This window comes from Lytechinus pictus, unplaced genomic scaffold, assembly GCF_037042905.1.
Source record: "Lytechinus pictus isolate F3 Inbred unplaced genomic scaffold, Lp3.0 scaffold_25, whole genome shotgun sequence".
Taxonomy (NCBI): Eukaryota; Metazoa; Echinodermata; class Echinoidea; order Temnopleuroida; family Toxopneustidae; genus Lytechinus; species Lytechinus pictus.
Window position 1 is genome coordinate 277,407 of NW_026974145.1, and position 15,710 is coordinate 293,116.

General features: G+C 36.7%; 1 protein-coding gene across 1 annotated transcript; it reads left to right on the plus strand.

Annotated features, from left to right (window-relative positions):
• The first annotated feature begins 2,811 nt into the window (after positions 1-2,811).
• Positions 2,812-13,296, plus strand: LOC135158008 (solute carrier family 52, riboflavin transporter, member 3-A-like). Its single transcript, XM_064115233.1, has 3 exons — positions 2,812-3,090; positions 6,911-8,607; positions 9,041-13,296. The coding sequence occupies exons 2-3, from the start codon at positions 7,408-7,410 to the stop codon at positions 9,269-9,271; spliced, it is 1,431 nt and encodes a 476-aa protein (XP_063971303.1). The 5' UTR covers positions 2,812-3,090; positions 6,911-7,407; the 3' UTR covers positions 9,272-13,296.
• Positions 13,297-15,710: the final 2,414 nt, after the last annotated feature.

Sequence of the window (15,710 nt, forward strand, 5' to 3'; positions counted from 1 at the left end):
CACCCCAGACTAGTTCCAACTACATGTATACCCTTTATAGCATATCCTTCTGTCATTATATGCTTACCAAACATAATTTGATGGGGGTGTGTAGTGTAAAAAATATGTTCAGTTGGGCTGTTTGTTTGCCAGTTGCAAATTTTGTAGATGAAACTACTTCCTCAGTTTCCACCAAATTGCCCGGGGGGGGGGGGGGGGGGGGGGGGGCACTTCCATTGATGAGTGGATACCATGCACGACCATGGGGTCTCAAAAAGCACCCTAAACAAGTATTTTCCATATTCTGAAAGTGCGCCTCTTAACAGGTATTAGCATCCTTACTATTAGAAACAAAACGATACCCTTGGCAAGTATTCCCTGAATCGAACCCCTAAATAAGAACAGCGATATTTTAATTGTTATATCATATATGTCACGGACGTAGGTCGTCGGTTTTACCTTTACCTACATTTTTTAGTTTAGTATGGCCCCACCTATCACACCTCGTGCAAATCGGAACGTGTATGTAGTTTTGACTGTTTGGGCAAAAAGTACATCCTTTATAAAACATTTTAGTCTTTTTTATACCTACCCTCACAAATTTTACCCTAAACACTCAGCTTTCCTAGCGAAATAGATACCCTTTTTTATAATTTTTGTGTTTTTGACACGCTTATTACGATACATACATAACGTGCCCTATCTTGAAAAAGACATCCTTTTTATGTTTTTTTTTTGGTCGTGCATGGTATCCACTTGTCAATGTAAATGTCCCCCCCCCCCCCCCCCGGGCCAAATAGGCACACTCATTGGCTTTGAGTGAATAGTGCATAGTATTGTATGTTGTTTTACTGGATCACATACGAGTGGAATGATTTTAAATAATGAATGAAATCAGAGGGTTGTGTGTTCGTATTCCACCATGGCCTAGCGTCCTTTGGAAAGGCATCAATCCATACTTTGCCACTCTCCACCCAGGTATTAAATGGGTACCTGGTAGGATGTGAAAGCCTATGTGGTATGCCTAACAATTGAGTCTTGGAACTCTTGTTGGAATGCTCCCCAGGGAATGGAGAAAGTGTATACAGTGTATGCGGGCATGCTAGGATCTGATGACCAGGGTATATATCTGTTAAGCACTTAGTTCTGATGTATAAAGTGCTGTATAAAAGAAGATTATTATTATTATTATAATTATTATTATTATTATTGTTATTATTATTATTGTTATCATTATTATTCTTATCATTGTTATTATTATTATTATTATTATCATCGTCATTATTATTATAAAAGAATGAAATGCATTTTTAAAAGAAATCTTCACACTCCTCAGCTTGTTTGACCATTGCTTGTGAGGCGTGGCACACACATTGATCTTTGAGGGAAGAATATTTAAACTGCATTGCCATGATCATGACATTATAGTTAGTGGTAAATCAGGGCAAAACTTATTTTCATTTCATGTGTTTCTTTCATTATGTAATGAAAGGGTGGGATACATGTAGTTATGCCCCTTCCATCTTATCTTGTGCCAGCAGGGTATGTCCTACAAAGTAAAGTCACTAACCCAATCATTTATTTGTCTATAAGGTAAATTTATTTAGGCCTATTTCTTTTAGATTCATGAATTATTGAGGTGTGATAATAGCCTGGTTTTGCATAAATTTTCAAGATCCTGTAGGGCACATGAGAGTAATTCATCTGCGCGCAAAGCATGTCGGACAGGCGTAAGTAAAGATCACATGACTTTATTGATTAAAAGAATTCATTAAAAATAGATCAAATGTTTGTATATCAAAAGAAGAACGATAGAGATAATGCTATGTTCATACTCTTTCATAATTAAGGCGTTTAGGGAGGCTAGACTGCATTTGTGTATTTCATTTTAATTATTATTACCCACAATGCAGTTCTGTTTTTTCTGGCAATGAACTGGCCGAAATTATGGTTAGTCTTATTTCAGGCCATTTAACTTTTGATTGAGTTGGGCAAGTACCTGATTAACATATCAAGTCTTAATGTACTGTTAATTGTGACTAATGTCAGTGAATTAAAGCAAAATCTATCGAGGGATTGATTTTTAATGATTTTTTGATGAGCTATGATATAACACATGAGTGAATGGGGGTCTGTAATACTCATGTGTGCCCTGTATAGGTGCTTATGGATGAGTATGGGTAATTTACAGCATATATTTGATAATATACTAGATGTATGATATAAATGGAACAAAATTTCAAAAATTGTTAATTTGCCTAAAATTTTACCCCAATCTTGTTCTCCATGCATGAAAATTGTCATGTTGGCTCAGTTGTTTTAATGTAAGAGCGTTCGCCTCATAAACGGGAATACAGGAGTTCAATACCAGCTAGGCTGGTATCAAACCAAAACAATTCTTTCTTTCTTGCCATATAACCAAATAATAAAGATAAAATTAATAAATAATGCTGCTGGTCGGGTTGAATATTTAGACCAATCTTGAGGCCTTGACATACATGTAAATGTGTCAGTGGTGCTAGTCTTGATAACATGCTTCACCTGTAGGGTTGATTTTATAATTAAATTTGCTTGCTTATTCAATTTAGATTTATTTCAGACAGGTCAGTTAAAACTCCTTAATTTAATTATTTCCTTTTGACCCAGACAGTCACAGCTTTCGTGAACAGAAGTCACTATAACATAGAAGAAAGATAAATTAGTCTGGTTTGATTGATAGCAATCAGTACTCAATGGCTTTGCTTATGAAAGCACTCAATGTGTGTTACATCATCCTTGTGTGTGGGAGGAACCTCGTGTAGTATTTAGAGGCACTGGACCATAGCACTTACTATTCTGAATAGGATGTTCCTGGCAAGCTACTGCAGTTGTAAAGGCCTGCTCACTGCAAAATAAAACGTGGACATCCTCGTGTTTCATTGTGTGCCTTCTATTGATATCTGAAGCATATATTTGTATGCATGCGAAAGGGTAATTCCATTTTCAATAAAAGAGGCATGTACCAGTTTTTTATTTTGAAAGCTGCATTATTTATTGGATAGACATGATAGAGGATATATTAGTATCATGGGTTGCTGAAGTATGAAAGAATGCACAGTTTGGATTCAGCAGGTAAGTGAAAATCTAGAATAATGCAGCGCGCAACACTGGCACTGGTCCGACGGTCCCAGACCGGTGAAAATTAATGTCGGGCCAGTAATTTTTCAGAAATAGCCAGATCTACTGGTCCGACATGACCAGTATAAAATATAACAAACTGATACAAATTATATTTTCTTTTCTTTTGTTAATCATAGAAATGGCTCTGGAGTCTCAAAAAATGGCTCTCATGAATTATGTTGTAGTGTGTTTGTGTACTTTGCACTAGTTTTTTTTTTTTTTTTTTTTTTTGGGGGGGGGGTAACAATAAGCAATAAAAGGCAGCAAAATAAACTAGTCTCTTTTAGGTTTTTCTTCATTTGGGGACCAGTAAATTTTAGGTTCGGACCAGTATGAAATCATAATTATTTCATTTTTCATACAATTGTGAATGCTGTGTCTCCCTATTATGATGAAATATATTGCAGCAATGAATATCTAATTGCATTCAATCAGTAGTCAGTTCAATTTTTTTAGTTCTTGGGGGGAAAATTTTAAAGGGATTGTCCGGGGCTTAAAATATTTCCAAATTAATAGAGTAAAATTTACAGAGCAAAATGCTGAAAATTTCATGTGTTAATGATGTGTCTCCATTATGATGAAATATTAAAGTTGCAGCAATAAATAACTAATGCACTAAGGCCGTGTTTATGCTTCCACTTTTCAGGCCAGAATCAGCATTTCCATACGTGATTAGTCCAAAACACGGTTGCGTCCATGCTTACTTTTTCATTTAAACGACGTTTCAAAACGCCGATCGTAAACTCACAAAAAGGTGCGTTTGTAAACGTCGTTTGACCAGAATCAGGCTTTCTGGGGAAGTACAAACAGAACCACGATCGTAAACGTGTTTAAATGACGTCATTTGGTACATGCTTCCGGTGAGATGAAAATCCGCGGGCAAATACAGTCTCACTGCTCCATGGTCGCATGTTACCTCCACGGAATTACCTCTCATCTCCCTTGTTACATGAATGTGTGATAATTGATTGAAGTCCTATCACTAGCATTACTCTTCCAATTTGTCATCACGATGAATGTTGAGGGATTTACAAAAAAAACCTGGAACATGAGTTATAATGAAGAGACATCGCCAGATGCCCCAGTGGCATAAACAAATATAGATTATTTTATCATGTATACTTTAATATTCTTTATTTTTTTCTCACTATTATCCTCACCATGGTGGAAATGATATGTATGTCAAGTAGCTCCATGAAATGACTAAAATATCGGAAATTGTTTGATGTTTAAATAACAGTCGACGTACCTTTCCCATAACAACACTCTGAAAAAACTTTCGAAAAAGGGCGCGCCCAATTTGACTTCGCTTTCCTGCTCAACAAAAAATTACTATGCGAAGCCAGCTGGAGTTCGTGATTTCGCCTCTGAAAAGTTAAGCATAAATAGCACTCCCAGAACCACGTTTACGATCGGCGTTTTGAAACGACGTTTAAAAAGCTGATTCTGTCCTCGCAATGGAAGCATAAACACACCCTTAATCAGTTGTCAATCCAATTGTTTTAGTTCTTGGTAGAAAAATTTTGAATAAACCTTATTTCATATAATAAAATACAAAAGAACAAGTGGGGATATGACATCATCAGCCCACCTAATGAATATTCATAAAGACATGCCTCAAACTTTTTCACCAGAATAATGCAAATCTTTAAAATTCAATAACTTTGTTATTCGTTATCCGATTTTGATAAAATTTTCTGTTTTTTTGTTTGTTTGTTTTTTTACTAATTTTTCTTTATTTGTTCAAATCATATTATTTTCATCCTGGAGTACCCATTTAAATGTATCTTCTGATTGGTTGAAATCTAGTTGATGTGATGTTTTATAGTTGTTTAATTGCAATTTTTTTTGCAAATGATCATCTCCAATGTATATCCTCCATTCTTCCAAATTGCACATTCTGTGCAGGGAAGTGGGAGTTTAGACTCCCACCTCCTAGGTCTGTGGTGTATCTGGAAGGGCCCTGATGATATGTGAGTGGGAATTGAAAGAGCCCCATGTTTGTCTCTTCCTCTCTTTCTTTTATTTGCTCAATTTGTGACTATTGATATGAGGTATCAAGAGCTAACAAATTGCCCATAGACTCTGGTGTAAAAAAAAATTCATAAAAAAATAAGGGTCAAACGTTTACTACCAGTGGATAGGATTTGACATTCCATACCTGACCAGAAAATTATTTCTACAAATAAATCAGCATTTTATAATATGGAAACATCTCCTGACAGGATCAAATTCATCACCTGAGACAGTAAAATAGCCCTAATAGTTCCAAAATTGGTGATATTTCTTCCCAATTTTGGAAAAGGGAGTGTAGTAGTTACTCACCCTAGAATCGGTGGTAGATTACCAATCATATTCATTCACTTTTGTCAATCAGCTATATCAAATTAAACATTTGAGAATGGGGTTGACTCTAAGTCTAATGAGTATCTTTTGCAATCCAGTTGTAAATAGACTTGTGTGACCATGAAAAGCAGTCTTCCTCCTTTTGTATGTAGGCAATATGATGCATTAGTTAGTGTTCACATTATAGGCCTATTTAATTGTAAAAAGTTGTCTCGACTGTTCCAAATATTCTAATATATAGATTGCAGATTTAGTTTTGTACAGTATCTACATTTATATCCTACTTCCATCCTCTCTCTCTCTCTCTCTCTCTCTCTCTTGCCATTAACAGGAATACATGTATAAGAGCGTAATTGATTTACAGCCTGAACAACTGATAAAACATGATAACAGACAGCTAATGAGTGATTAAATCATAACTGTGTCAACACCTTCATGAACAATCATAAGGAGCTTTTAAATGGACTCAATCACCAGAATACCTGTAAATTTAGAATAATTTGTTCAGGGCTGATAATTGATATTTATTTTTCACATTCACACCCACCCAAACCAGAGACTTTTGGGGTAAGTTCTCAAAGTTATGAGCATGTACCGTACAGTCTGAGTAGCGGATGAGGTAGTCTGCTGTGCAAACCCTTCACTGGAGTTAAGGGTCTGAATGTGTAGCCAGCAAGTTTTGTATATGTGCTAGTCTTTGCGTGGAGACCCACTTGTTGATCAAATTTTCAATCAGGGTCTGTGCCTGCAGACTACTGATGAGGCGTGCGAGTCAATATTGCTAACTCAGCATCCCCACGGCTACGCCAACTGTGCCCAACATTCTTGCTGGATTGGGAAAATTCTTGTAATTGACTTTCACACTGCGACAATACCCACAACCTTGGCAAATTTTATGAGAAAGTTCTCATTATTTTGTCAAGTGCCTACTATTTATATGTATCAGTACTTGTATGTTTGGGGGATATTACAAGTAATTTGCTTTCACACTGGATTTTTTTTTTTTTCAGATAGGGAAAAATCAGGATAAATTTTTCGATCAGAGAATAACTGATATTCTGAAACTTAGAGTCAGTCTGAAAGCACTAATGTATGATTTTTTTTATTTGTCTGTCATGTGATAGGAGGAGTCCAAAAGTCATGAAGTTAATTCCTTGACCTGGAGTCACTTTTTATGATATTATGTAGGTTTTTGAAATGCACCTGTCATTTCCAGCTATGTGAGCTTGAGAAATACAATGTTCACTTTGTTAGTTGTTGAGTTATCTCTTTCATTTAGGAGTATGACTGCCAGTTTATTTTTATCTACAGGACAGGTCTCCTGCTGTGATGGAAAGCCCATTGAGATTAACAAGAATTATAAGGAATAGTACCATGACTCTTTACCTGTATTTAAGAACTTTATCTGTTTTTCTATTTTCTGCAGGGTTTTCTTGATAAGAGAAAGAGACACACACACAGCTACCAGCATCATTCAGTGTTCAATCTTACATGAATAAGGAGGATTCCGTTAAGTATGATCCAGAACTGAGTATTGAACGTGTAGGACTGATGGTACCAGCATACTTTGAATCGAGACATTATCGATGCTGAATGATTGAGTCTACAGAAGTGTTTGACGAGCTTCCGCTGGATAGTTTTTATTTGATGTGGTAATTGACCTCGGCCTTACACAACTCAGAATTTGACTGTTTACATAAGAGTGCAATCAGATCTGTGTTAACCAGTCTGACAAACCTTCGTTCATTGATGATTTGCTCTGAAGGAAAATCATTCAGGAACTTGCAATTGATACAAAGCTGTTACATATTGTTAACCTCCAAAAAGTATTAATACATTTAGCATAGATGTCAAAACCCGTTTAAAATTACAAAAGAAATTGTGAAGGAAAAATATTTTGAAGAGCTGTGGATTGAAGTCAGAATGGGGTTTCAGGAGAGCCTCCGAAAGTTCCCAGTGATATTGCTTGTTATCCTGTTTGGGACTGGATCATGGGTGGCCATCAATGGTCTTTGGGTAGAACTGCCCCTCTTGGTATCAATGGGGATCCCAGAGGGGTACAATCTTGCCTCCTACCTAGTCATCATCATCCAGATTGCTAATATCGGACCCTTGATCTTCACCATCATGAGTTACTGCATGAAAGGCAGACGTCTTGAAGTTCCAGCCATCTACATCATCCTTCCGATAGGTATCGTAGCGTGCTTGCTTCTTGTTTTCTTTTGGGATGTGACCACTTATGTTGGAGGGGTCTTACGAAGCACACCTCTACTTGCTCTGTCATTCTTCATATCCATCGTAGACTGTACGTCATCTGTGGCCTTTACACCTTTCATGTCCAGACTGAAAAGCATATATCTCACTTGGTACTTTGTGGGAGAAGGATTCAGCGCCTTATTGCCAAGTCTGGTTGCGTTGGGTCAGGGAGTTGGAAATGATGAGTGTGTTGCAAACTACACCTATGTGAATGCCACTACAGGCCAGAATTGCACTTTGTGGATGGGACAAACCATTCCTGCACGCTTCCCTCCAGATGACTTCTTCTGGTTCCTCTTCGCTATGATGACCGTATCTCTCATCTCTTTCTTCCTCCTTAACACGCTTCCACTCGCCAAGCGAGAATATGTTCTAGATGCTCATGGCCAATCAGAATCGTCTGGCTCTGCCAAATCCATCTCTTCCTCAGACAGCATGTCTTTGAGTGCCAGTGGGAAGTATGCCAAACGTGAAGAAAATGACTTGGATGCTGTGGATGTTATGGATCTACCCAGTCCTACAAGCAAAGACCCAATGATTCCTAAACAGAGGAAATCTAAAAAAGCTTACGTCTACATTTTTCTGCTGCTTGGCTATGTGAATGCTCTCAGTAATGGCATCCTTCCATCCATACAGAGCTACTCCTGTGGAGCATATAGCTTCAATGCTTATCTCCTGGCAGCAACCTTGGGTAATGTAGCCAATCCTGTAGCTTGTTTTATTGTGATGTTGTTCCCTCAGAAGAGTCTGATCCTGGTAGGAGTGACTGCATTCTGTGGGACTCTTATCAGCTCCTACTGCCTGGCAACAGCAGCACTCAGTCCTACACCACCGTTGCAAGATGAAATGGCCGGAACCGTCTTTGTGGTAAGACATCAACTTCAATTTGTTTCCAGTAAAAAAAATGCATCAAGCAAACTGAAGGTCAGGAATATTTAAGAAAGAAGAAAAAATGTGGCCAAGGATGTATGGACCGGTGAAGAAACCTCATGAATTATGATAGTTTGGAAGAGTAAACAAAAGTAGTTATATAGAAAATATGGCATGAGGTCTAATTTGAATGCACTCCAGAGATTTAATTTATTGTATATTTTAGTTCAGTTTATAGACTTTATTGGTAATCCTTTGTTTCTCATGATGAATTTGATATTGTTTATGTTTTCAATGGATGAGCTTGTTTCATCGTGTGAGAATCAAAAGATTTAAAGTAATTTCTTTGTTTCTTTTCTTTTCATCCACCCACCATTCCCCTCCCATCTGCTGCTTCTCTTTCCATGTCTACACTTAACTCTTACTACAGGTGCTTGCTTGGATACTTGTCATGGGCCTTTTCACCTACACCAAGGCAACCATAGGCTGGATCCTTCGCAATGAACCTGACAATCGTAAGCTTCTCATTGGCTTCGGAGCCGTGACCCAGCTGGGTTCACTGGTCGGTGCCTGTATCATGTTTCCTCTCGTCAATGTCTATTACCTCTTCACTCCATACTATGCATCTCCATGCGATGGTTATGAGGCTTGCCCATCATAGCGTTTCTAGTAGTGTACACTTTTGAACAGCAGTTGAGCAAACAGTAAATGCCACTTGAAGGGCCAACCGTTCATTAAATGTCCATGACAGATTTCATTCTTCATGTTTATTCATTGCAAAATTAGTGTACAACCTGAGCAAGTATAGATTACTATAAAAGTTCAAATTTTGTTTAGCACACAGCAGCCTATAGTTGCGTAAAAAAGGAAGAATGAAATTATGATTTAATTGATCGCCTAAAGAAACATTTATGTTTGATGCATTTTTCTGATTATAAACATACAGAGTGAAGTTTGATATACTACCTTTCAACCATTCAATACACGTATGAATTGCATGGCAAACTGTGGCAAGCATTCAAGTCGTACATTGAAAACTAGCATTGTCTTCAAGGCATGCATAATAATATAGCTGTAGTTTTGCAAGGCCGTGAAGTCTATCTAAAGTACCATTTCTTGAAAGAAAATAGAAACTGTTAACTGAGCAGGGGAAACAATCAACTTCCCCCATGCTAATAAGTAGAGTGTGTAATTTTTGCACTATAAAAATACATGTACATTCCACTATATGATGTGAAATCCACTACTTGTAATTAGTCTGCAAGCACAGACTCAAATTTGACACTTTAATCAATTATACCATGTCTGGAGTGAAGACTACATGTCAGAGGCTCTGTCTGTGTACATTTAAGAGCCAGTCACAGTACGCAGTAAATCTAGTCTCACTACTTCAGACTCTGCATTGTGAATTATGCACTATGCAAAAACCATGGGTCTGTGTCTGTAGACTATCATGTACTTGTGTTTGTCTTTGACCTTGAGTAACCTTGAAGAACACCTTTTGTAATATTATATATGAGTAGGTATTACTATGCAAATACTATTCAAGGAAATTGTGAATTCTGTTATATCGTTGGGGACATGTTTATGACATCCATTCAGTTCTTTATGCAAGGATATAAGTGACACAACATTTGCTCCGGCAACAATTGCTCCTGGCATTATTTCGTCTAAAGATGTAGGTTTAGGGTCAGGGTTGCAATAAAGCTTTATGTTAGGTTTAGGTAAGATTATAGTGGTAAATCCAGGGTTGAAGTTGGTCATTCCATTAGTGTATGGCATTCACAGTGTAGCAGTTGTCGCCGGAGAAAATGTCATCGAACCAAGATATAGGTTTTTATATGCTCTGCATTGTATGCACGATGAGAAGAATAGTTTCCATTACGAAAGCATGGTATGATAGATTCTACATAGAACTATGTAATAGTTTATATTTGAAAAAAATTAAAACATTCATGGAGTACGCTCTAAAGGTTCCTACGTGTGCATGTATGCATCCAATTTTTGTATGGGATTTTTCTGTTTGGTTTCAACAACAGGTTACTCATTATACAGTTGGGTTTAAACATATATATTTGAATACTGAAAGATGTGAATGCTTATGTGATTAAAATGGGAATATAGCATAACAGTTATCACTACTATTATTGTCATTATATTTGCAGTATTAGTGCATTAGGTAATCAAAGCAGGAACTGAAGGAAATGATGTAAATATGCTTTCTGGTTTAGCGGGAGTGCCTTACATTATATATAAACCCAATTCTCCCTGCCATTACAGTTAACTGCACTTCAGTAGCCAGCTTCAAGGCTGAGGTGCAGAAAAATCCAATTGCGCTAAGACTGCGCTGATTTTTATTTTTTATTTATTTATTTTTTTAACCGCACGTGTACGTAGAATAGATCTTCCACAGCACTGTACATACTCCTGCAAAATTCTACAAGTACGATGATACACCAACCTGTTGGACTGTACTTTAACGGATGATGATGATGATGAATTCTTCCCCTGTCCCCCGAACACTCTGTAAACCCCGGGCCAGAGGTTGTGTAATGTATAGTACTTATCCTAGAGTACTTTGATAGCATTCAACATAGTACTGCATTGTTGTTATCTCAAATGATTAAATGTGTGAGGTGCTTCATTGTCATTGTGTTATAAGGTTGGGACTTCTCTTCAGTTTGCCCCAATGCACAATTTGAGTAAAATGTCTCTTGCAAACAATTTACTTAATTTACAAATTCCTGACAGTTGAGTGCACAGAAATTTCTTGTCTGATTTTATTCAAACGTCACCATTCTGTTTCCTTATTTTTCTCCTTTCATTCAATTACTTTATCACCAAGGTCAGATCCTCCTTAAATACCTGTATTTTGGTGTTGGGTCACAATGTCGAGGGGATGGGAGAGGGGGGGGGAGCAGTCATGTCAGGGAACTATGTGTTAACTCTCAGTTCCTCCACCACCCTAACCATGCTGATGAAATTTGTCCACTGTGACATTTTAAAACCCCAGGCCAGAGGTTGTGTGGCCCAGTGGATTAGTCTTCTGACTTTGAAACAGAGGGTCCTGGGTTCGAATCCCAGCCATGGCGTAATTTCCTTCAGCAAGAAATTCATCCACATCTTACTGCACTCAACCCAGGTGAGATGAATGGATACCTGGCAAGAATATATTCCTTGAATTGCCACCGCGCTGTAAAAAGGCTGCGGGGCTAAAGCCAGGGTAATAATATCCAAGTCCTTTGGAAGCGCATAGGGACGTTATGACATAATGTGATATCCGCTATACAAGAACTGCGTTATTATTATCATTTTAAATTATCTACTCTTTTGGGCAGCTCAACTTAATTTTACATTGCAAATGCATATCAAATAAAAATGGAAAAAAAAATGGGAGGAAAGAACTGGTCTTTGGATAACTATATGTTTATTTAATATTAGATTATCCAGAAGATGTTGTTTATGATCCCAATGAGTTTTAATGATTAACCAATGAACGAACTCAATTAAAACTTGGTCCCACTGCACTTATGGATGCAGAGAGGATGTAAAACGGAAAAGAATCTTGCCATCATGTTATGTATCCGTTGTGTACTCTTTGCGTACATGTTTCATACGCTCTATATCCATCGAGCATCCGTCCATCACATGATTTCATTGTTCGCCCATTTTGTCCATTGTCTGGAGCAGATGAAAACGGATGAAGCCACCCAAAAATTTTGCTTGTCAGCTGTATCCGTTATGAATCCGTTTGTGTCCATCGGCCAGTGGGACCAGGCCTTTCGATTGAATTACAGTGAAAATATTGTTACAAAGTCTTGAAGTTTGAATACCTAGATGTGTTGGTAGATATTACATTTACATTGTCCATGTATGCTTTCAAATAAAATATCAGAATCTAGATTTTTGGAAGCAATATTCAAGAACTATATCATCAATTTATGAAAATTAATTTATGTAAAAAAATTATAGAAATATATGAAAATTGATCACAGATCTTTATATTTATATAAAAATTATCTTAAGACTATTGCTGCAGTTTTTCTAATTATTCTTGAATACTTAGAATTTGAATTTGAGACAGGGTAAAATTGATAGCATAACTGATTATTTTGTAGAGGTTAATTATTTATGACACTAAATTGGATTCAGATCCAATTATTGGTAGAACTCTATGTCAGTTTTGTAATACCAGTTTGTCAATTTCGTATTGTATCTTGGGAGAGAGTTTTGACCAAATTAATCTTTATGTTTGATTTAATCATTTGGTGCAAATTGCAATTTTCTTTACGTATATAATTATTTCGATTTATTTTAGTTTACTTGAAATGGTGTGTAATTTGTATTTACACCGATGACTTGATTGTTAAATCAGATTATCATTCTCGGCATCAGTTGTGTAGAGAGTAAAAATGGATTGTGTTACGATGTAATGGTGCTTATTTATTTCAGAAATTCATTTTGTACCAATGATTATGTCTTGAAGGATGCATTATGATCTAGACATTAAAAAAAATCACTTTAGATGGTTAGAAGAGATTTTCTAGACAGTGACTTGTTTTTCACTTAAATCTGAAATTATGGAATTTGAGAGTCATGTCTCTTGAAGTACTGTGAAACAATTATCAGATTATAGATTTATCATTAAAGAGAGTGATCAAATGATTGCAATGATAAATACATAAATTAGTGTCTCTAATGTGTGTGTTTGTGTGTGAAACCAAACTTCTAAAATATATAATAGACCAGTTTTGGATTGCCTACTATATTTGGGGGTATTCTACTTCCTTGATTGTAAAATGATTAATTGTTGGAAATATTCAGATGTAATTTAGGTAATGTGAATTTTTGATTGGTCAATGTATTGTGTGTAGATGAATGATTAATTGAATGTTGGGCTGTCGCACAATTGATAGCTGATTGATTGGGTGCATAATTGGCTGATCATTATTTATTTGTAGAGGTGTTGGGGTGTAGTGGTACTGACTCTTGCCTTTCAATCAGATGGTCGTGTGTTCGAATCCCAACCGGTGCTAGCATCCTTTGGCAAGACGTCGGTCTGCGTTTGCCACTCTCCACCCAGGTGTTAATTGGGTACCCGGTAGGATGCAAAAGTTGTATGTTTGAATTTGCCAGCGCCTTTTGAGGCTGCGATGAATGCAAGGAATGCTCCCCAAGGAGCGGAAATTGTGCACTTTCATGCAGGATTGAAACGAATCCAATGACCGGGGTGATGATCTGCTGGAAAGCACTTTGAGCCGTAAATAGGAAAAGCGCAATATAAAAACTGGCTACTATTATCATGTGCTGTTTTGGAAACTAAGTTGATTAATTGATTTGTAGATTGATTGAATGAGTAATTGAGTGAATATTATTGATAACTGAATGACTGACTGATTGATTGATTGATAGATAAAAAAGACTTCAATTTAGTGGCTTTCAGCCCAGGACATGTCCCCCCCCCCTAGATACACCATCGGCCACAATCGAACAGCGCTCCACCATAATTTTTTTAAAGGGATGGTCCGGGTTGAAAATATTTATATCTAAATAAATAGAGCAAAATTCACAGAGCAAAATGCGGAAAGTTTCATCAAAATCGGATAACTAAGTTATTGAATTAAAGTTTTATAAATATTGCGTGGAAACAGTTGTATGCACATCGTCTTGAATATTCATTAGGTGGGCTGGTGATGTCACATCCCCACTTTCTTTTTTCTTATGTTATTACATGAAATCGTAAATGTTTCATTTGTTCATACATGTGTAAATGATGTGTCTCCGTTATGATGAAATAAGTTGCGGCAATAAATAATGCACTTAATCAGTTGTCAATCCAATTGTTTTAGTTCTTGGAAGAAATTTGTTGAATAAACCTAATTTCATATATATATATAACACAAAAGAATAAGTGGGGATATGACATCATCAGCCCACCTATAATGAATATTCATAAAGACATGCCGAGAACTGTTTCACCGGAATAACTTCGTTATTTGTTATCCGATTTTGATCAAATTTTCAGCATTTTGTTCTGTGAATTTTACTCTATTTCTTGAGATAGAAATATCTCCAGCCTGGACCATCCCTTTAATATAAATTCCATGAAAATGCCACTTTCTCATAAAATTTCTGAAGATTGTTTTGTCTGCCAATTCCCATTTTATTTGGGCACTGTTCCCCTGTTAAAAGCATGTTAATTCACTGCATGATTACTATGTCTTTCAGAGGTAGATCCATGTGACAGGCCCGGACCCAACCCCCTGAGTTATCCTCATATGCATTTACTATACAAGAGAATGCACTACAGTGCGTCCCAAAAAAACTATACACTTTTGAAATGGCTGCCAAATAAGAAATGTAGCACTTTGGGGAAAAAGACTTACATATATGGAAAGCCAATAAAGTCAACTTTCAAATGACACCAAAAAGTTGGAAAACTATTCATGCTTGAGAGAGCACTGCCCACTGAAACAAAGGGTATGAAAATTAGGGTGGGCTGGAATTAGCCTTCCAATTTATGTCAGTTTTGAGAGGCAAATCCTTTCGAACTTGCAAAGTTAAGGGCGTTGTGATAAATTAATGATCAACCGTGACCAGTTTTGGTTGCTTAAATTTTTTTTTAAATTAATAAATTGAACTTTAATGCATGAGTGAACATAAAATTACCCTTTTTGGGCAGCATTTCAACTTTATCATTTGGATCTCTTTTGGGGCAGCATTTCAACTTTATCATGAGGTCTCAGCAAAGTGTTCATGGGAGTCGGGAGAATTGGGGGTGAGATAAGGCTTAAGTGGGAGAAATAGGTTGATGGAATAAGGGTCAACAGAACATTCAGCCCCCACCCCCTCCATCTTTCCTGCCCTCCTCTCATGTCGAGAGACTGATGGCTATTGTCATGTACGCGTGAAATCCAGAGCAGAATGTTGATTTAATGATTAATTCTGAATTTGGGCATCAACTTTTTCTTATCATTTTAATCAACAATTTATCACTAAATCAACTCATTCAATGTGCAATGTGATCAATCAAACATTCATTTTTTCAATAAATTACTTCATTAATAATCATAATCATTGAATTTCTTGGTAATCATAAA

Excerpts from the sequence above, each read along its gene's own strand:
- LOC135158008 (XM_064115233.1), top strand. The coding sequence starts at position 7,408 with ATGGGGTTTCAGGAGAGCCTCCGAAAGTTCCCAGTGATATTGCTTGTT. Across the intron at positions 8,608-9,040 it reads TGGCCGGAACCGTCTTTGTG|GTGCTTGCTTGGATACTTGT; the intron begins GTAAGACATCAA and ends CTCTTACTACAG.